At 42.2% G+C, this 22,337-nt stretch overlaps 2 protein-coding genes across 4 annotated transcripts in view; both read right to left on the minus strand.

Annotated features, from left to right (window-relative positions):
- The window catches only part of LOC142102168 (uncharacterized), a 33,982-nt gene extending 25,119 nt beyond the window's left edge, over window positions 1-8,863 (minus strand). Inside the window, exon 1 of the mRNA XM_075186837.1 lies at window positions 8,806-8,863. The gene's annotated coding sequence lies outside the window, so the exon portion shown is untranslated. The remainder of the gene's footprint in view (window positions 1-8,805) is intronic.
- Window positions 8,864-9,819: 956 nt separating this feature from the next.
- ALKBH6 (alkB homolog 6) lies at window positions 9,820-19,194 on the minus strand. Of its 3 annotated transcripts, none has more exons than XM_075186842.1 (7): window positions 19,144-19,194; window positions 16,674-16,780; window positions 13,921-13,989; window positions 12,441-12,501; window positions 11,724-11,875; window positions 11,472-11,588; window positions 9,820-10,501 (listed from the first exon to the last, which is right to left on the minus strand). In XM_075186842.1, the coding sequence occupies exons 2-7, from the start codon at window positions 16,722-16,724 to the stop codon at window positions 10,235-10,237; spliced, it is 717 nt and encodes a 238-aa protein (XP_075042943.1). In that variant the 5' UTR covers window positions 16,725-16,780; window positions 19,144-19,194; the 3' UTR covers window positions 9,820-10,234. The 3 variants fall into 3 exon arrangements, with proteins under 3 accessions (XP_075042943.1, XP_075042945.1, XP_075042944.1); XM_075186844.1 differs by having other exon boundaries at window positions 16,674-16,796; window positions 19,144-19,166; XM_075186843.1 differs by lacking the exon at window positions 19,144-19,194 and having other exon boundaries at window positions 16,674-16,957.
- Between the last annotated feature and the right edge of the window lie 3,143 nt (window positions 19,195-22,337).

Genomic DNA, 22,337 nt, shown 5'->3' on the forward strand with positions numbered 1-22,337 from the left:
CAGTACATGGGAACATTCTGTGTAAATATGTCTGTGTAAATATGTCTGTGTAAGGTTTCGAGGAGTTTCAGTCTAAGAGAGAAACGGGCACCTCAAACTGTGACTTATCACAGGTGGACTAGCCCCTGTGTTCATTTCTACTTTATATTTTCTGTCAAACATAACAAAGAGTTGACTTATAAGACAACACTGCTATCTCTCACACAGGGGCCTATGTAAGAATTACCGGCATTTTGCCCCATTAAGTATCATCTGTTATTGCAACGATGACAGACGACTTTTTGGGGCAATTTACTACAGAAGTTATGTCAGGACAGCGCAGCCAATAGGAGGCTGTCCCGTCGATGACTTTTCTTTTTTTCCATGAAGACTCCGGTCGCGCAGATGCCATTTGCGTAAAACAGTGTATAGAGGGAGCAGCAAGATCCCGCTCTTGTGATGCCCTCCCCATAGCACTGAATGGCGTTAGCCATCGGGGTCAAGCTTCAAAAACCAAAGCTTAATAAAATTGCCCACACTGCAGTCCCCACTGAGTTTTATGGGGACTGCGGTTTAATGCAGTACTTTGCCTAATGCAGGAGATATCTCCTGCGTTAGGCTTTTCTTAAATAACAATTGTACTTAAAAATGCCTAAACCATATGTAAAGAGCCGTCTCCACATGGTTTAGACCCCACAGCCGTATAAGTACATAAGTACATAAAGTCAGCTACACCAAGGCTCAGCATTTCATAAGACATATTCTGATGAGTTCCTAATTCAGAGGAACAGTCCCAAGTTACTTGTCCTTGGCAATGTCCAACTGCATAATACCACTCCTCTCATTCAGCAGATTAACACTTTCTATTCCTACTTACTAAGCTTTGTAAGTTAACATACATTTAAGAGGTACACTTAGGGGGAGATTCAATTCAGCGCAAGGTGTCTCCGGAACGTCCGCGCAGACACCTTGCACCGATGTTATGACGGGAATCTCTGCTCGTTTTTTCCTCGCGCCCCAAAGAGATTCCTACCGTAACGGCCGGCAATGTGAATAGCTGGACATAGCAGTGATGTCCGCGCGCCACTTCATCGGTAATTGAAATTTCCCCTTAAAATGTATTATACAACTGCACTGAAGCCAGCTTTAGCACACATGAGTATTATAGTATGAAGGACAACTTAGACAGCACCTTTCCTGGTGGTCTCAGAACCACCTACACAGCAGTGTTCTCTGGAAATGATCTGAAGTTGTCGTGGGATGGACAGTATAGACATGTCCAGGTACAGCTTATGATGCTTCTTCTCAACTGGATAAATCTCTTCAGAGCTTCCAGGCTGCACAACAACACGTAAGAGTTAATGATGATGAAGAGTTGTCCACATTAAGACATCCCCTCTTAATTAAATCTGTCCAGTATGTAGAGTAAGACTGGGTACACACTACAGGGCTTTCAGACGATTATCGGGCCAATCATCCGATAAACGACTGTTCGGCCCGATATCGCATTACTGTGTACACTGCAACGATGAGCGATTATCGCTCCACAGCTCGTCGCATTGCTTCATTTGATTTTTAAACTGAACTAAAAATCTTGTTCAACGATGGAACGATGTGGTTCCAATCCTGCAGTGTGTACGCACTCACGATCAGGATCTCGGTAGAGTTTACAGAGTCACAATCTTTAAAGCAGATGGGTATGACAGATGAAGAGCACAGATCTGAAGGTAAATCTTGTAAAACTTGTATAGTGCGTGCACATGAATCAGCTGCTGATCGGGACTTTTTTTAAAAAAGTGGTTGGTAAAATTGTTATAGCTATCCCAATTGTAAAGCGCTACGGAATATGTTGGCGCTATATATATAAATAAATGATGATAGCTAGCACACTGGGAGAAAATGTCTGTAGTGTGTACCCAGCTAAACTTAGGGTGATGCCCCCAACCAGGAACTCCCCCCCCCCCCCCCCCCTTCCCGTCAACTGGCCCTGAGAGTGAGGCTCATGCTGTAGCTCGCAGCCATTTCGCTAAACGTTTTAGTAATCTTGAAGTGTGCATATAAACCATGGCTGTAGGGTATCCTAATCATCAAATATAACCACGTTAACCTTACTATAAATACATTTTTCACATGTGTAGGGTTATTTACCTAGGGCAGCACAGCCGTAAGACTGACTGTCAGCAGATAGCATAGTGTGCAGCAAAGATAGCATGTATTGTACACACAATGAGCAGTTGTGGCAGCACAGAAGGATGTACAATGACTGTTTTAGGGTGGTCACTGCACATGACAAATAGCAAATATCTAAATGGGATACTGTAAAAGTGTCTGTCTTGTATAACCTTTACCCTGAACTAAATGTATACTATATACGCCTTCTGCAGGAGAACTGACCAATGATCGGGTGAAGGGCAGTCAACCCAGCAATTCTGCTAGAGGGAAGGGTTCGTTGCAGTATAATTTTACTTCTGGGTGGAGTAGTGAAAGCAGTGAGACGGCGTACACATGAAGCATACCTCTGGCGCACATGAAGCATACCTCTGGCGCACATGAAGCATACCTCTGCACACATGAAGCATACCTCTGCACACATGAAGCATACCTCTGCCGCACATGAAGCATACCTCTGGCGCACATGAAGCATACCTCTGGCGCACATGAAGCATACCTCTGGCGCACATGAAGCATACCTCTGCCGCACATGAAGCATACCTCTGCCGCACATGAAGCATACCTCTGCCGCACATAAAGAAACAAGACTTGCATAAAGGACAACTGCATATTTTGTTTTTTGCAACTAGTCCAGAGGCAGGTTGCTGCTTTGTCCTATGAGAAAACACAGTGCTTGCTACACCTGGACACGCACAACGCCAAAGAATTAAGTGACAGGTGTCCCCTTGTCTGACACAAGTCGCCTACTAAACAAGATTCCTGGTGAAACGAGTAGAACAAATTTCAAACTTGTTTTTTTTAACTCATCATCATTTAATAAAACAAGACACTGAACAGAAGCCACGCACGCACGTTGTGCCAGGTGGGTCGGGTGAAAGCTGCTACAGACACAAAGGTTTTAGATGTGTGAAATAGTACAATGACAACCGGCTAACTAACAGTTATACGTTGGATTGCAAACATAAAAGTAACAAAGGAAGCAAAAAAAATTTAATAACGTCATAACTGAAACATTAACTCAAACAAACAGCTCAGGTGCACACTCACGTGGCACCAGGGGAGGGCTGGCAAATTTTAGCCCGGGAGGTAAGGCTCGACTCAGCAGCCTATTAGGAATGTTTTAAAGGGGAAAAAAATGCAGTAGCCCAGTGACCCATCCGAAGATAGCCCATTATGGGACCAGCCCAGGGGGGAAGATCCCCCCTTGCCCAGCCAGCTCCTGCCTGGTACTACATCAAAACTACCAGCGGGGAATTGTAGATGGGACCTACAGCCAAGGACTATTATCAGTTATTGTAACATGAATTGATTTTTTAGAGACATTACAGAAAGGTGATGGAGGGGGGGATTTCCTTGTAGTGGGAGATCAGAGCGGATTTCACACATTTTCCAGGGTAACACCTATTCACACAGATTAGGGTTTTTTATTACAGGAAAGGACATAATTTACATTCATGATCCAGTCCTCTGATATAACGAGGCTGAAGTTAACTTCTTAATCTGGGTACACACTACAGGGTTTTTCGTCCAATAATCGGCTCAACCAGCCAACATACGACCGCTCGTTCAAAAGTCGGGTCAGTGTGTGCAGTGACACGATGGTCGAAAGTCTACTCAAATTGACGATTGTCGCCTCATTTGGTTGGTCATACCGTTAAATATTTTCGTTCCACTCTCGTTTCCGTTGTGTAGTGTGTATAAACTTCCTACCGATCCACAAGACGCAAGTGTTGCTTCAGTGTGTACAAAAAACTGCAATCATTGCTCACAACAACATGGCTGTAAAAAGTCGCTACAGGGACGTCCGCTCTTCCCTTTATCGTCCTAAACAAGACTAGTGTGTATGCAGTCCATGGACCGAGCGATCGGGACATCTATCGCATGTAAAATCAATCGGCATAAAAAGCTGGAGGAAAATTCTGTAGTGTGTACCCAGCTTTAGACAGATGCTTTATATGTAACTGACCACCCTGTGTTGATTCCCACTGTTAAATAGCTGACCCAACGGCATTTAACCCTTGAAAAACTGCAGCTATTTATTCAAAATGATAAAATTTGGTGACTTTGCCCCCTGATTTCATGTCCATAACCTTGTTGGGTCAGGCGAAATACTAATGCATTTTGTATAATGGACCCCCTTTCGTGTTAATTTGGTGTGATCCAAATTGATTTAATCCTTTAAAAATAAGATTTTCTGAATAAGAAGCTGGAGCATGAATAAGAAGTAAATAAGAAACGAATAAGAAGCTAACTTCAGCCTCGTTCTGAGATACGACTTTGCATGACTGATGGGCGACAGGCAGCATACGGCCCTCCGCCTGCGACCCCCAGCTCTTTCCTGCTTTACTGTCAGATGTGTTTGTTATAGTAACACGTTTAAAAGACCTGCTGATTTGCTATTATAGCTACCGGTCTCTTTCTCTAAATAAATGTATTGTTTGATTACTAAGAGTACGGGTACTTTGCGGCCCTGGTGAAGGTTAGAGGGGACCCGCGCAACCCCTGATGTGGATCAGGTTGCCTATCTCTGCTTTATACGCACTGAGAAACTCCTCACATACAATTGTAGCAGTCGGATGGGAGTAAAGATTATGCACAATAAGCACTGGTTCTATATCATCATTTACAAAGCATATATCTTGTTCCCAGAAACCTCTAACCAGAGGCGAAGCCGTGTAACTTCCATCCTTGAGTTAGGGATAGGCAGGAGCTAGACAATGACTGTACTCAAGCGAATCTGTGCCACAAAAGCTCATTGGAAGAGAACTAACTTACCCTTAGAGGGGCTGGACCCCCCTCTGCAGAAGACAAGCCAATCACTATTTTATCTGCACAGTCCGGGAAATTTAAAACAACTGGGAGTTCCAGCCTGCATGTGATTGGATGTGAGCCTGAGAATAATGCATCATATCACTGGCTCACATCCAGGTAGATGTACTCTCCCTGGAACATTCTGCTGATCTACGTTACTGCTTCACAGCAGTGTGCTGGGATCTCTCTCTGTATTTGTTCCTATGTACCGGCTCCACTGTAGAAAACACAGCAATAGGCTTTTATCTGCAAGGGTTGTTCTAAATGTTTTAATCTGCACTCACAACCTAAAATACCAGCTGCTTTATAGGAAATATCTGCTAATAAGATTAATTGCTACATATGTAAAAAGGTTCAAGAGAGCAATTGTGAGGTTGGGTATATTTTAATACACACAGCACATTTCCTGTCAGTAATCCCATAGTCAACACAAGTCAATCACCATTAACAAAACATTACTGTAAGATAAAAATAGGCTGCACTCAGTTCCACAGCAAATATAAATAGAATGTCTAGAAACACCTAGTGGGTATATTTACTAAACTGCGGGTTTGAAAAAGTGGAGATGTTGTCTATAGCAACCAATCAGATTCTAGCTGTCATTTTGTAGAATGCACTACATAAATGAAAACTAGAATCTGATTGGTTGCTATAGGCAACATCTCCACTTTTTGAAACCCGCAGTTTGGTAAATATACCCCTAGAGTTTTGTCCATGTATGGTAACCTTTACATATATACTGTATATATATTTGTGATGGGTACCTCTTATAGAAGACCAATTGTATTTCGGGATTAGTGGGCCATTACACTAGTAATACCACGGTTGGCTAAGTGGTTAGCACTTCTGCCTCACTGGGATCATGAGTTCAATTCTCGACCATGGCCTTATCTGTGTGGAGTTTGTATGTTCTCCCTGTGTTTGCGTGGGTTTCCTCCGGGTGCTCCGGTTTCCTCCCACACTTCAAAAACATACTAGCTGGTTAATTGGCTGGTATCAAAATTGATCCTAGTCTCTCTCTCTGTGTGTGTGTGTGTTAGGGAATTTAGACTGTAAGCTCCAATGGGGTAGGGACTGATTTGAATGAGTTCTCTGTACAGCGCTGCAGAATCAGTGGCGCTATATAAATAAATGGTGATGATGATGATGAAGAACATTTACCAAACAAAATATGGCTTAATCCAAATACAAACAATAAGTTCTGCCAAATAATGCTTCATGTTTATTTACCACGAGTAAGGGACTAAGCTAATCTGCTTTTATATGTATCTATACAGACGCACCCATGTCTTGATTATGTACAGTGAATGTCCTGTAGGCCAATGTTATAACCACATGTCCTGTATTTTGTCAGACATATCCGATTGTTGGATAAACAATGTCTCTGGACCCCAGGGTTGAGCTGGCTACACACCTACATAATTATTGTGCAGATCATACAATAAACGACCGTTTGGTCAGATATTGCAAGAGTGTATACGCTCCTGCGATCGTGTTTTATCTAACTAAAACATATCTCATCTGTTGATTCTGTTTTATAAGCTTCCTAAAAATCACGATCAACAATGTTGGGCAAATTTGGAAGTGTGTACGCACTCACGGCGTCTGTCCAACGCTTCTTTTGATAGTTCCTCTGTACACCTGTAGAACGTGTACAGGGTCACGATCTTTTCAGCAAATGGTTATGAGAGATGCAGATCTCAGATATACAGCACCCCTGCTAAATAAATGACTCACACTTGGCCAAGGCTCCTATCGCTGTTTGATATCAGAGGTAAATATTTGCACTCCCTGTCAGCTGCTGTAGACGGGGGAAGTGAGAGCCTGCAGGATGTACACACTGATCCCTTATAATGCGCACATACATCAAGGCTTGTGTCAGCTCTATCAGCAAGATCTTTAAAGGCAGATAAAGGGACATTATGGTGATGTAATGACAGGTATCATTTGCACTTAAAACAATTAGTGCTACAATCAGTCACCAGACAAATAAGCATCTGTTTATAAATGATTATACAAGTCGTTATAAATGATTACCTTGTCAACTGAACATTGATGTGCTTATATTGACAAAAAATTATAATGTGCATTGTGGAAAAGCTTGTAGGCACTTTAGGACCTGTTTATGCATTTAAATGTTTCCCTGTTACTTATAAAATACTGCTTAGGACATGTGATAATTAAGAATTTTAGTAAATATAAAAATGCTCTCGTCGCTCGCTAACCAGGGAATGTCCCAGTAAACACGCTGTCTACACCCCATGAATCTCATATCTCTTCCCACAAAATCTTTTGCACCCCTGCAGTAGTCTGCATCTGGCCCACTAGTCCACTATACTATGTATAAATGGGTAATAGTGGCAAAATTAGGTGCCCGACGCTACACACTGGTACCTGCGCTGAGATCAGCATGTCTCTGGTTATTAGATGACCTTTAATGAGTCAATAAAAAAAATATTTTCAAAGGTTGTCAGCCCTCTAGATATCCTAGTAGTAATGATATCACAACTTCTCAGTGTCCTAACAATACAATAGATGAGTTACCAGTGATGTATACAGTGATATCACTTCTCTCTAGGTCCTTGAGATCTGATACATAGAACTGATCACTATACTCTAGGAGAGATATTACCAGTGATGTATACAGTGATATCATTACCTGTGTCCTGGAGATCTGATATATAGAACTGATCACTATACTCTTGGTGAGCTATAGAGTGGGTGTAATATCACTGGTAATGTCCTGAAGATTTAGTGTATAGAACTGATCACTATATTCTACGTGAGATGTTACCAGTGATGTATATTGTGATATCACCACCTCTCTATGTCCTGGAGATCTGATATATAGAACTGATCACTATACTCTAGGTGAGATATTACCAGTGATGTATAAAGTGATCTTACACCTCTCTATGTCCTGGAGATTTAGTGTATAGAACTGATCACTATATTCTAGGTGAGATATTACCAGTGATGTATACAGTGATATCACTATCTGTGTCCTGGAGATCTGGTGTATAGAACTGATCACTATACTCTAGGTGAGATATTACCAGTGATATTACTCCCTCTCTATGTCCTGAAGATTTAGTGTATAGAACTGATCACTATATTCTACGTGAGATGTTACCAGTGATGTATATTGTGATATCACCACCTCTCTATGTCCTGGAGATCTGATATATAGAACTGATCACTATACTCTAGGTGAGATATTACCAGTGATGTATAAAGTGATATCACTATCTGTGTCCTGGAGATCTGGTATATAGAACTGATCACTATAATCTAAGTGAGATATTACCAGTGATGTATACAGTGATATCACTATCTGTGTCCTGGAGATCTGGTGTATAGAACTGATCACTATATTCTAGGTGAGATATTACCAGTGATGTATACAGTGATATCACTATCTGTGTCCTGGAGATCTGGTGTATAGAACTGATCACTATATTCTAGGTGAGATATTACCAGTGATGTATAAAGTGATATCACTATCTGTGTCCTGGAGATCTGGTGTATAGAACTGATCACTATACTCTAGGTGAGATATTACCAGTGATGTATAAAGTGATATCACTATCTGTGTCCTGGAGATCTGGTGTATAGAACTGATCACTATAATCTAGGTGAGATATTACCAGTGATGTATAAAGTGATATCATTACCTTTGTAAGTCCTCCTGAAGATCAGGTGTATAAAACTGAATGGTGCAGTAGATGATATATAAAATGATATCATTACACTAATCATGCTACGTTTATCAAAATGCATCCAGGTCCCTTTCCTCTGTAACAGGTATTGCAGCAGTTTCACAGTCCCATCAGTTAACCCTACCTTAAAAGCCAGCGTGCTGTGGGGGATCCTCGGCATGAGATGCTTCCATGGGACGGTCTTGTTGACAAGTGCCGGCTCACCCATAGGGAGGGGACAGATAGGGCCACACCCACAGGTACAGCATCAGGTTACCTGACCCCAGGTAAGAGGAAGCCTCAGTCTCTCACACGCTACTCAGACCGCAGCTCATACAAACACACAACTTAACCCCTTGTGTGCCCCATTGTCACATCAGGAGGTGCAGGCTTATACATGCACCATCCGCTGGAGCCTCAATCAGTGTTATTGTAACACAGCACATCACTTGCTACTGAGCTAAGGACCCGCGCTGTGTGCAGCACGTCTCTGTACCCTGATAGTGTATCTAGGGATCAGTGAGAAAGGAACGGTCAGCGCTACACAGAGCGATGATTCACACAAATAATGTTTCAGGCAAAACAAGGGGTGAATAAATACATAACACAGCAAACAGGTTTGTAAAATAATCCTAAATGAGGAAGTGCATTGCGGCTGCATAACATACATAGTAATACAATACGTTAATGTTCCTAAGAAGCTTGTCTGATTTCCCGTATCTGTTCCCCCTTCTCCATATAGGGCCATTTCCCCAGCTTACAAGCAGAGTATGAATGACCTATAGCTCGTAGCTGAGTTTGACCACCTGTACCGGGACTATACTAGTTATAATGCATAGTGGTATAGAGAGTAGTGGAGGATTTTATCTGTGAACATCTGGGAGTAAATGTATCAAGCTGAGAGTTTTCCGTCGGGTTTGAAAAGTAGAGATGTTGCCTATAGCAACCAATCAGATTCTAGCTTTCATTTTATAGAATGTACTAAATAAATGATAGCTAGAATCTGATTGGTCAAACCTGCCGGAAAACTCTCAGCTTGATACATTTAACCCTTGGCCTCATAAGGTGTCAACAATGGGGCCTATTGATTTCACAGCTGTAGCGTTTATCATATTTCATTGTCTTATCTCACAGAGAGAGAGACGTGGCAGGTCTGTGATCAGTGAAGTATGAACTTTTAATAGATACAATAATACAATTTATTGCACATATGTAAAGAGATAAATGGGAACATGACACAGATTTACAAAACATCTACCATCACAGCTTTGCTGACAATGATTATATCACGGAGTGCTGTGCTTTACTATGCCTTATGTCCGGGGAACAAAGTGGAGTTTTGCTCTTACGGTCTGATAACATGGTATGTAGACAGGTAAAGATCAGCAGTAACTGCACACAAGTGCATATAATTCAGTAACTTAGAATGAGAGATGGAGTTTCGTAGAAATATGGCAATATAAAATTAGCAACATCTTATTTTCTGAGTAAACTGAGCTGATCTGACATTCAGGAAAAGGGAAGATAATTAATTTCACCCCTCGGCACACAATAGACACACACACACACACCTCTTATTTGCTCTTCCCCAGTAACAATGCCGTTTTCAGCACTTTGGGAACAAATCTGATGGTCAGTGAGACGCGTGTCCTCCTGGGCAGAGAATCCTCTGCGTGTGCCGTGCACTGTTCCAGATTGGCCACTCCGTGGCTTATCGTGTCCTGCGTCAGTGGATGAATTCCGTGCAGGTAATTTACATACAAGTCCTCACGCAGAACAAGAAGACTCCGCGGCTCCAGCAATAGAGACAGTACATGGCGCTGTTCTTCTGTCTTAGGGACCTAGAACACAGAACAGACACTGCAGAAGGAACATTTCTATCGGTGCCTAAACACTCTGCTTCATATGAGATCGTTGTAGCCAAGCACAGAAATCTGGTTACAAGATGACAGCCATGACAGTACTGATCCAACACTACACTCTGATCCTGACACTCGGACGTTGGGATGAGCAGCAGAATTGCAGTGTTAATGGCCATCATAAAAGAGCACATCCATCAATCCTGGACATCTTACATCACCTCCTGTCCTACAGGATGGGGCTGAGGGAAGTTTCTAAATTGAGGGCAACACGGTGGCTTAGTGATTAGCACTTCTGCCTCACAGCACTGGGGTCATGAGTTCAATTCCCGACCATGGCCTTATCTGTGAGGAGTTTGTATATTCTCCCCGTGTTTGCGTGGGTTTCCGCCGGGTGCTCCGGTTTCCTCCCACACTCCAAAAACATACTGGTAGGTTAATTGGCTGCTAACAAATTCATCCTAGTCTGTGTGTCTGTCTATGTGTGTGTGTTAGGGAATTAGAACTGTAAGTCCCAATGGGGCAGGGATTGATGTGAGTGAGTTCTCTGTACAGCGCTGCAGAATTAGTGGCGCTATATAAATAAATGGTGGTGATGATGATGATTAGCCCACTTCAAAAACAAAAATATAGTGGCCCACTACAGCACAATGCATCTATGGTAGCACACAATGGTCTATAATTAGACACACCCTATGTGAACAATTTTGCATGAGGGAATTGCTCTCCTTGGACAACTGGTCACAAAACAGCGAGCGATTGATCCACTGGACAATTCCTTATGGGGAATTGCCACAACTGCTTATGACTTGACTGGCTCACAAGTCACTCACCAAGGCTGACAACATTAATGGTAGGTTCTTCTGGAACCATAAGGGAGGTTTCTCCCTCCAGGTGAATAGAGTCCTAGAACAGAAAGGCTTTGATGCCCTGAAACCATTAAGACATTTACCTGGTCGTCCTCTTGGGAAGTTTCTCGACTGAGAGGTAGATAGAAGTCTAGCACTGTGTGTGACCCCAAGCTGATGGTGGTGACAGTAGGATAGTACAGGGGCCCATCTTCGTGAGGCTGTAAGACAGGTGGTGAACAATGAGCAAAGACAGAGATACAAAGGAAGGTATTGTCTCTTTACTGTCGTATGTTTACTAAAACACTCTCTGTACATCTCAATACATTGTCACTATACAAGCTATATATACTCACCATTATCCCCTCACCAGACTTGTACTCGTTCACCAGCACGTGGTTTGCACAGTTCCCTCCAAACACGCCCAACGAGGAAATCTTGTTTGTGTATGTCGTTAGCCAGGATGGAAGCCTCTCCGGCACCATGCCCCGGGGGTGCGGGAGTCCCCCTGTAGGAGGGAGACAAGGAGATTTAGTGGGTGGAAGGGGCAGTATCTGCTCTTTAATACCTTGAGTAAATGTACCTGCGATAGGTGTGCAAGAAAAAGGAGATACGGGTACAGAGGAAGACATAGGATGAGAGGATATATTGCAGAGGTATCTGAGCTTTTATACGGGAGAATCAATCAAACAAATGATTACTGATGAAAATGGACTTTTAAAACATATGAAGAAGCGGGACTGGCTTGTAGCTGATGGACATCTTGTAGGTTGTGCTGCTTAGTACTGTACTGTGCACTGTAATGTGCACCCACCTAACAACAGCGGAGGCTCAATGCTAGAACTGCAGTGATCTAGGCGTTTGCAATGCAATTACCTGTCACACAATAAATACATTTTTACTATAATATACATTTTTGGGGTGCCGTCTAATTTCTCTATTAGAAGACAATCATATACTGGATTGATGAAATATATGCAACCATTTGTAAATGCATAATACCAATTTTAGAACGCAGAGAGGCACCAAGATGAGATTTGTCAGTATGACGATCAGGAAGAAATATTACTAACCCCAGTTCTGCAACTTCCTCCCAGAGAGCTGAGTCCATTTGGGCTTTGGCGCATTGTACACCTGGGGGAGAGGACAGGAGAGCTATCAGTGAGTTTATAATCCCTGCTCCCATTCACTTAAATAGGCAGCTATTTTATCTGAGCAAAATGTGCTATTGTAGCACAGTGGTTAGCATTGACGCCCTATAGTGCTGGGACCAGAGTTTGACTGTGACCATGGTGTTATCTGAGGGGAATTGTTCTCCCCATGATCCCGTGGGTCTCCTTACTGTCTAAAAACATTCTGGCATGACAAATGGCTTCCGATGACAGGGTCCTAGTGTGTATGTTGAGTGTCTGTGATAGTAAGGTTAGATTGTAAGCTCCACAATGAACGAACACACGTTCTCTGATTGTACAGTGCAGACTATGCTGGCTGTACATAAAGAATAAATATTCATCAAAGTGCTTTAAATGTATATGGAACAGTCATAAATGAATGCACTGCACATATCATAAGAAGAGGTTCCTATATCTTCATAACCAGATGTATAGGCATTAGGCTCCAACAGGCTTTCTGTTTGCAGAATGAACCAATTTCATAAAGGTGACCCCACATTCACAAAATGGTTAAAAGGAACAAATCCAAACCCATCTACAAGTGGACTTGTCACCTACACAAGGGAAGCAGCCATGTTTTTGGGCTGACTCAGTATGACGCCTACGCTAGGAACCACTGCCTATTATTCATGAGGCCAGACTTATATCAGCATATTACTGGATCCTAATGATTTGATAGATTACATGCTCATGGACATTGGTTCAGACAACAAAACAGACGCTTCCACTGGGTGTAGGTGAAAAGTCCATTTTAATGTGGTCATATCTTGCAAGATCACACCCGTTTTGTGGCCTGAACTTATATTTAAGCACTGGTTCTTCGTGAAATTACTTCTGCCTGATTTCTAGCAAGAGCTGTATTTATTAGGAATGTATGAAAGCCATTGCACACAGAAGAACAATATGCTGTTGCCCATAGCAACCAATGTTTGCTTTGATTTTCTAAAACACTACAAGAAAAACAATTGGCTGCTATGGGCAACATTACTCTTCTCTTGGGCATCAGTTACCACAAATATCCCCCCAAAGTGTGTTTAAAATGGGTTTAAAGCCTATTTTCAGTTTGACCAGCTTTTATTAAAGAATAATTAATATTCTGATGAAGCAGGCTCAGACAAGAGATGCGAAGGTATGACCGCCTCTAGCCGTACCGCACTCACATAATATATTATGTTCATTGGACGAGTGCCGGAGCACGACGCTTGTCTAGCAAAGCCCCTGGGGTATAAACCGAAAGTTACGAATAAAATTTAAAAGCTATAAAAGACTTATATAAAAATCTGTTCTTTTTTTTTGTTAAAGATACACACAGTAATAACACAGCCACAGCTTTATTCATCTGTTGGCATGCGGACCAACGCCTACGCTGGTCAACTCATACCTGGCGCAGCAAGTACTCTTCCTCAGCCACTGTTATGTAGTTAGGGATGTAGTAAGCGGCACGAGGAGCCTGGGAAGAAAGGGGCGACACTGCAATGAAAAACACAATCCATGGGCGGAAGACAAGAAACCACTTATTCTTGTAAAAGTATACCCAGAATCCCATAAAGTGTTTAAATGCTATCAAGTACACTCGTATGCATGTCAGTGTTACTAAGTACTGCTTTTTTATGTTATTTTTTTTAGAAAGCCTGGGGTACATGCTATCAAATCACGTGCCAAAAAAAAAAAGTGTTTATACAAACCCAAAACACAATGTATCAAGCTGCGAGTTTGCGGCGGGTTTGAAAAGTGGAGATGTTGCCTATAGCAACCAACCAGATTCTAACTATCATTTATTTAGTAGATTCTACAAAATGACAGCTAGAATCTGATTGGTTGGTATAGGCAACATCTCCACTTTTCAAACCCGCCGGAAACTCACAGCTTGATCCATTTACCCCAAGAAGTCCAAAGTATGCTGTCATTCAGGACCATGTAAAGAGCAATAGCCCGTTTATTGCTGACTGCCAGGACCATCGTCAGATGCCCATGTACTATAAAGCCAGCACAGCTCCATTACCCTGAGACTGCCACAGCCTCACCCAGGGATCCAGGATGGTCAGCACCCCCATAAAGAGTAGTCACCGAGAGGGCAGGGGATATAGAGCCTCGGGGCCACGCCACCTCCTCTAACTCTGTGGGATGGATCAACTACACACATCAATCCAATAGAGGGGGTGGGGGGTGGACCATACAGATAAGGACAGGAGAAGCTACTAAAACACGCAGGGTCACCATTCCCATGTGTGTTTCAGGCAGTCTCTGGTAGTGCAGGGGAGGGCTGGCAAATTTTAGTCCTGGGGGCTAGGTAGGGTGGGCAGATGCCCCCCTACCTAGCCTGCCCCTGGGGTAGTACCCTAGGATTTCCTGCTGCCGGCTTCTTAGTCAGAGGTCCATGATTGGAGGGGATCCCAAGTCCACATGGGAAAGACACTACCCTTAGGGCTAGATTTACTAAGCTGCGGGTTTGAAAAACTGTGGATGTTGCCTATAGCAACCAATCAGATTCTAGCTTTCATTTATTTAGTACTTTCTACAAAATGACAGCTAGAATCTGATTGGTTGCTATAGGCAACATCCCCACTTTTTCTAACCCACAGCTTAGTAAATCTAGCCCTTAATCTTAGCCAAAAGGCAGAGAAAGAACGTTTCAGCCTTATGTCTATGAACAATTGCCGTGTAGCACATTATGTCTGTATATGTTTACCAAACACCACAAATCCCCTCTTATACCTATAAAGGGTTAGTATCCCCTACATAGCCTTTCACACCTGTAAACACAGCCACTAGTATCTGTAAACACACTCATTGTTACATATTACAGTACCACCCGCCATTGTCTCTCCACATTCCCCTGTCTTGACATTGACAAGAGACAAAGATCACTGCACACACGTGGCTAGTATAATTGTTATAATTACCAGAGGTGTGTCTATGGACAGTAATAACCAGGTTACACCTTATGTTAGATAGATACATCAAACAGCCAGGTAAAGAGGGAACAATGAGGTACATAAAATAATGCCGTATTCCTACACAGTCTGTCTTGTCATTTATTAAGTAGTTACACCCACAATGGGAAAATCTGAACCGAACAATTCCTCTTAGTAGATCGGGAACTGTAAATGTGGATACAAAACGCCTGAATTTTTAAAGTGTATAAAGTTGACAAACTCTTTTTAATCAATCGTGTGCCCCACATACAGAAAATATAGGGGGATCTTTTCCAAAAACGGACACCTGGGGGTAAATGTATTAATCTCCGGATTCTTGAACTCCCACGAGTTCAGCGTCAGAATCCGGAGATTAATACATTTACCCCCTGGTATCTGGATTGGAAAGCCAGCTCCTCCCCCTTAATGATGCATTGTAAAAATAAAACCTTTTTTTTTAGATTTACTAATCCAGTGGTGGACAACAGGCGGCCCTACAAGAAGACAGAGTTGGCCCAAAGCAACCAATCAGATTCTAGCTATCATGTTCTAGATTCTAGAACATGATAGCTAGAATCTGATTGGTTGCTATGGGCAACACATCCACTTATACCACCTGTCCTGTCTCTTTGATGCAGCGCTGTGAAAATTCCACAACTGCAAAAATGTCCGTACTCTGCATTTTATAATGGCATCACGCCCAAATTCTGGTCTCAAGTAACAAACTAATGGAAAGTTAAATATTTAAAACTGACTACAGAAAACGCCCCAAATATGCTACGGCTGTAGCAGGTTTATTTTTAAAAGAAAAAGAAAAAAAAGAAGAAGTGGTAAACAAGGGTCCTGTTTTATTCAAGTAAACTTTATTTGAAAATTGTGTCTCTATATTTATCTTTTAGAAACTGATTTAGTATGATGGGCCGAGGTCTTGGGGATCCTGGACCATTATTATACTGGGACCCCTGAGGTGGCAAGGATGACACTCCAGGGTAGAGGGCGTTGGGGGAAGGAGCTGTTATATGCTGACCCAAACCGCTATAGAGCGGTATGGGGCATCTTTGCACTAGGACAGGTTGCCCAGGCTGGCTGACGCTGGGGCAAGTTGAGGACTCAGGTTGAAGCTACCGATGCATCGCTCAGACTGGTGCAAAAATGACATTGAGATAGGGCTTTTTATTACCAGTTCCTATTTGCTGGTGGAGAGGAGATGAAGTTGTACCTTATTTACAAGGAAGGTCTCCAGGTCAGGTGCAGTGATGCCGCTCTGCATCTCCCTAATCTCTGGAAAGATTTACAGACAAGGATTCACTATTGATATAGCTGCACCTGAAATATAAATAGCCTAAAAAAAAAAAAAAGATGTCTGTTAAATAGTACACTGAGAAAAGCTATATGTACAGAGGAGTCGCTGATTAATCTGGCAATGTAAGGAACCATGCAGCTTTATGTCAGGTCACTAGCAATCAGCACCCAAACACTGGGGTGGGAATTGTAACTCTCAGCATGTTATCCTGCTAAGTGCAGGGGCAAACGCAGGATTTGTAGAGGGGGGTTTCCACACCACGCCACCAGTGGGTGTGACCAGCATGCATGGGGGCGTGGCTATAATATTAGACAGTGCTTGGCTGCTCTCCAACTCTTCCTATCCCCATAATATACATGGGCAATGCTGCGTGCACTACTGTTAGGTGTACGCAGCTCTCCCTTATCAAGCAAAGCCGTGTGAAGCAGAAGCAGGGTCCAGCCACCTCAATTATACAGTGCCCCAGGCTTGAAGGGTAGTTTCCAGGGACTAGGGACCCCCCTCCCCCTCAGTTTGCCTATGAAGTGGGAGATTATGCCATGAGCCATGTTGGCCAGACCGGCAATAATGTTCTATGCCAAATTAGCCATTTTAGACCAATTTGGACTCAAATTAGTACATGTGTGTCCAGAATTACTGCTCCCCCCCCTAATTAAAAATCTCAAGGTAAGCACCTGAATTGATTGCAGGCTAGCATTTAAGTCTGATAAGACACACAGACGACCACATTACCACACGTGTGTAGACATCATCTGACCGCAATGCATGCAGGCCTATGATCTGTGTATGGCCCAATATGCCATAGATGTGGTCATTTGTTAACCCGGCATAGGGACTGGATTTAAATAAATAATATTTCCCAGAGCGCTTCAATATATCACAGCAGCCCAAATCACAGTAGCCAGGCACCACCATCCTGAATAAATACATAAACAAAAAGATGGATTACAAGGCGCTAGATATACGTCACACAATGTAATCAAACAGTCCAAATACGTGTCTTCTTAATTATCTTTCTTTTCTCTTCACCGTATCACACTTGTCAATTTTAGACCGACACAAATAAAAATAAAATATATAGTGAAGTCCATCAAAAAAAGGGTTCTCTATTTCAACCAAAAGGATCCCTCACCAATCTCCCTCTGGAAGAGACATGGATACACCTTGAGAAAGATCCAAGTGAAGGGATTGAAATGCGTTGGGTTCTAGCTGCTAAAAAGATGCACTGTGTTCCTGACATTGGACTGTTGCGAGAGCTGCACATGTTGGAGTTTTGGACTTTATTACAACTGTTCTCCCATATTTTGGTTTTAATAAATTGATTTTAAGGTAATGCTTCTAGATCGAGCTTTTGTTTTTTGAGTGTGACCTGTTCCGGCAAGAGGGAGATTGAAAAGTAAAAGAAGAATTGTTGTGGGAACCTGCTTAAGAGTGATGTTACTAGGCTCATATTGTTCAAGATTGATGTAAGCACAATATCATTGGGGGCCAAAGGAACCCACAGTGATTTATTGCACTGGGAGTTGGGTTCTGGTGAAATCCCTACTAGGATCCCTACTTGGTGAGGGATCCTATTGGTTGACATAGAGAACTCTTTCTTTGATGTACTTCACTATATATTTTATTTTTATTTTTGTTGGTCTAAAATTGAAGAGTGTGATACGGTGAAGAGAAAAGAAAGAGAATTAAGATGACATCTATTCGGACTGTTTGATTACCCTGTGTGACGTATATCTAGCGCCTTGTGATCCATCTTCTTTGTTTATTTATTTATATAGGGAGTGGATATGCCTGTATGTGGCCAGCGTCATAGTTCAGTGGCAGTCATAAAACCAGAAGATATAAGAATCGGGACAAAACAATAGTGATATCAATGTAAGTCCCACCTGTGTCTCAATCAGTACACTTATTAATTACCATAACACCCCTGTGCACTCTGCTCTGCATTGAGAATTTATAATATGGATAATCAGATAATCTTAGAAACATAGATAATCCTAGATGTAATGATAACATCTAGATTCCCGATTCCCACCTAATCCTAATTATCCAGAACTATTCATTCCAAATAAAATAATTTCTCAAGGCATTTTTAAGGTTATGTTTTTATATTCCTATATAACAAGTCTAAACAAAGTGGTCCCAATCTCAACAAAGAGAATTTGTCCAGATAAATGCAATATTTTACATAAACAAAATGTTCCTGGATAATATTAACATTATACAATGACTGTCCTCTATAACAGTACACAGCAAAATATATATATATATATATATATATATATATATATATATATAAACAGTATATAGCAGATTCACAGCTATAATGAACACGTTATTATAAGCAGATAATGTCACATACAATCACAACAACACATTACATTACCTATCTCACATGGACTAATACTTCCGGGATAGGAACCTCAATGAGTGACAGGGGATCCTACCAATCAGTGCTGAAAATAGAATTCATGCTGAACCAATGAGAGTACGGTTAGCAGAGGGGGCGGGATCATTACATCACTGTGCTCTAGGTCTGAAGTTTCCATCCATTGTCACAATGCTGAGCTCTATCTTACAGCAATGAGGGCTCATTATATATAATAATGTTGTGACTGAGTTCTTCTTGACCGTCACACAATGGTAATTAATTACACTTATTGAAGGATGGGGCAGGATTCTGGCAGGGGAATTTTCAAACTTTGCTTTTCTCCCAAATGTGTATATTGTCTACAAATATTACATAGTACATCTGCAAATCACATTGCCCTGCAGCAGGGGTTCAGTGCAAGTGATCTTGCAGAGGTAGAATCAGCTTTTATTCATATTTTAAACAAAGTATATCTATGTCATACAGGTGGTTTCTGGGAACCTTATATCCCCCATGTGCTGTCCTATGGGGGGTATATTGTATTTAATATAAAAGTATATTGTGACCATGTGCAGAGGTCATGTGACTATAGCTTCCAACATTTAGAATCAGAAAATTGGGACAGCATAATCCCATACTTGACGACTTTAAGAAGACGGTGCCCGGGAGCTGCCTGGGGGAGGTGGGTGTTTCAGGAGCAGGGCTATTCAAATTTTGCCCCCCCCCCCCCCCCTGCAACGTAATGATGCAAATGTCATTTTACAGCGGGAGGAGAGGCCAAATGCCGTGATGGCATTTTGACTGTAATTCTGCCCACTTCACTGGGCAGATGCGGGAGGCTGCCATACTCTCCCGGGAGACCTACCCGGAATCCGGGAGTCTCCTGGACATTTCGGGAGAGTTGGCATGTATGCCTAAGTCCCACCCACAAATATTCCATTTATGTAAAACCACCCACTTTTGGTGAAGATTCCAATCCCTTTTGACAGTTCAGCCGTCTCCCTCCTCACCCTTGAGTCACAATATTTATAAAAAGTTGGCTAGAGTTTCTGTCACCAAAATAAACTTGCTGATGTATATGAAGCTTTGTATCTGCTATTTTATATTGGTGTGACTGCAGCCAGGTATTGTATTGTTCCCAAATAAAAGAGATTTCATTAAAAAAAACAAAAAAAAACATAAAAAGCATCAAAATAACCTTTATTCAAAAAATGTGTTGAAGGCAATAGAATCATTGGGCCTATGTAGAGAAGATGTGAAAATCCAATTTGCTCTGCTCTTTTTCAGAGCAGAGCTAATTGTCCCCCCCCCCACCACCCTCGCTGCAGCCAGGACAACCTGTGTCAACAGCAAAAAAAAATAAAATAAGTACAAAGGACCAGCATTCTGTGAAGTGTCTATATATTGTTTAACTGTTAACTTTCAATTTAATATGTGTTTGGTGCTCATAAATTCTTTATTTCAGTGTCCTGAGCGTTCCACCCACATAGTGCATGCCAAGTGGGCAAAAGAGGATATGTATCACATAAGTAGATGATCAGGAGATATTCTCACTGCTCTGACAAATATTATTACTGGATGATGAAAAACATCCCATATACTGCACCAAATTACCACGTTACAACTATGGCAAATTGACCACTTACTAACACTGTGTTGAGGGCAGGTAGATAGGTACCAAGTTATCTTTTATATTCTTTACTAAAAGGCAGAGGGTGTTAGAGATCTGCCAGATCAGGGCAGGAGATTATAACACAGTAGGGAGCTAAATTGCTGCAGAAAGGTGGAAAGTGTTTGGGAATGAATAGAACTGGTGTTCTGTGGGTATGATGAGAGTTAGACCATATTTGCCTGAATGTCAGGGAGACTCCCTGAAATAGAGGTGATCTCCCTCACTCCCTGAAGAGTCTGGCATTCTCCCTGATGCTGAGCCAGTACAAGACGTGGTTGGATTCGCCATCTGTTGCATGATGACACAGTTCAGAAATTGTGTCCTATGTCCATGTGTTGATGCCTATGGAGGTGGCCATTTTCATGGAGACACCATACTGATTTTGTACATTATTTGTTTTGCATCCCAGCATTCAAACTGTATAAAAAAGTGTGCAAATAAATATATAAAGAAGTTAAATGAACATGATATGATGGGTATTGTTGTGTTCCAAGTCCACAGACAGAGTATCACACATAACGTGCCTCCATGCACAAGCTCAGTATCTCTGGAAAGCATTTTAAAAACGTATGCAGCACATTTTAAGAAGCTTTCTTGTAACCGCAGATATTTTATTGTCTGTGGAGGTAAACGCTCATGTCCTCTTCCCATGATCCAGCAAAGGAAGGTTGTGCTATGTCAAGCATATGGGACAATAGGTTCTAAGTAGCTCCACTCACCCAAGGAGAGTCCTCACAGAACCCTAAATCTTTATCTTAGTGGAGATGAGGAGCCATTAGTTGGGGATTAGAGAAATGGTTTATCTGGAAGTATCAAAATCACTATCAATGACATTGATCTTAATTTTTGTTATCTGTGTATGAGATTCATTTACTACTCTCATTTTAAGCCTCACATTCTGTCCCTCTCAAAATCCTGCTACTTCCACCTTCGGAATATATCTAAGATATGTCCCTTTCTCACCACGGAAGCCACGAAAACCCTTGTTCACTCGCTTATTATCTCTCACCTTGACTACTGTAACCTCCTTCTCTCTGACCTACCTGATTCTCACCTTGACCCTCTTAAGTCTATCCTCAATGCTGCTGCTCGCATCATTTTTCTCTCCTGCCGCTCTATCTCTGCGGTCTCCCTCCAACAGTCACTACATTGGCTCCCCATACCCTACAGAATTAAATTTAAACTGCTCACCCTCACCTTTAATGCTCTTGGTCAATCTTCCCCTCCCTACATCTCCAATCTCATCTCTACCTACACTCCTACCTGCCCCCTCCGCTCTGCCCGTGACCGCCGCCTCACTACTTGCCTGATCACCTCCTCTCACTCTCGTCTTCAGGACTTTGCCCGGGCTGCTCCCCTGCTGTGGAACGATCTTCCACGTTCCATCAGGTTAGTATCTACTCTCAAAGGCTTCAAGCGCGCTCTTAAGACTCATCTCTTTATTCAAGTCTATCAGTCCTCCTCCTAACTTCCTTTTCCTGGCTCTCTCCCCCAATTAGTACCACCCTTTATATGTCTCCCCCTTCCCTTTAGGATG

The sequence above is a fragment of the Mixophyes fleayi genome, chromosome 9 (genome assembly GCF_038048845.1).
Source record: "Mixophyes fleayi isolate aMixFle1 chromosome 9, aMixFle1.hap1, whole genome shotgun sequence".
Classification (NCBI taxonomy): domain Eukaryota; kingdom Metazoa; phylum Chordata; class Amphibia; order Anura; family Limnodynastidae; genus Mixophyes; species Mixophyes fleayi.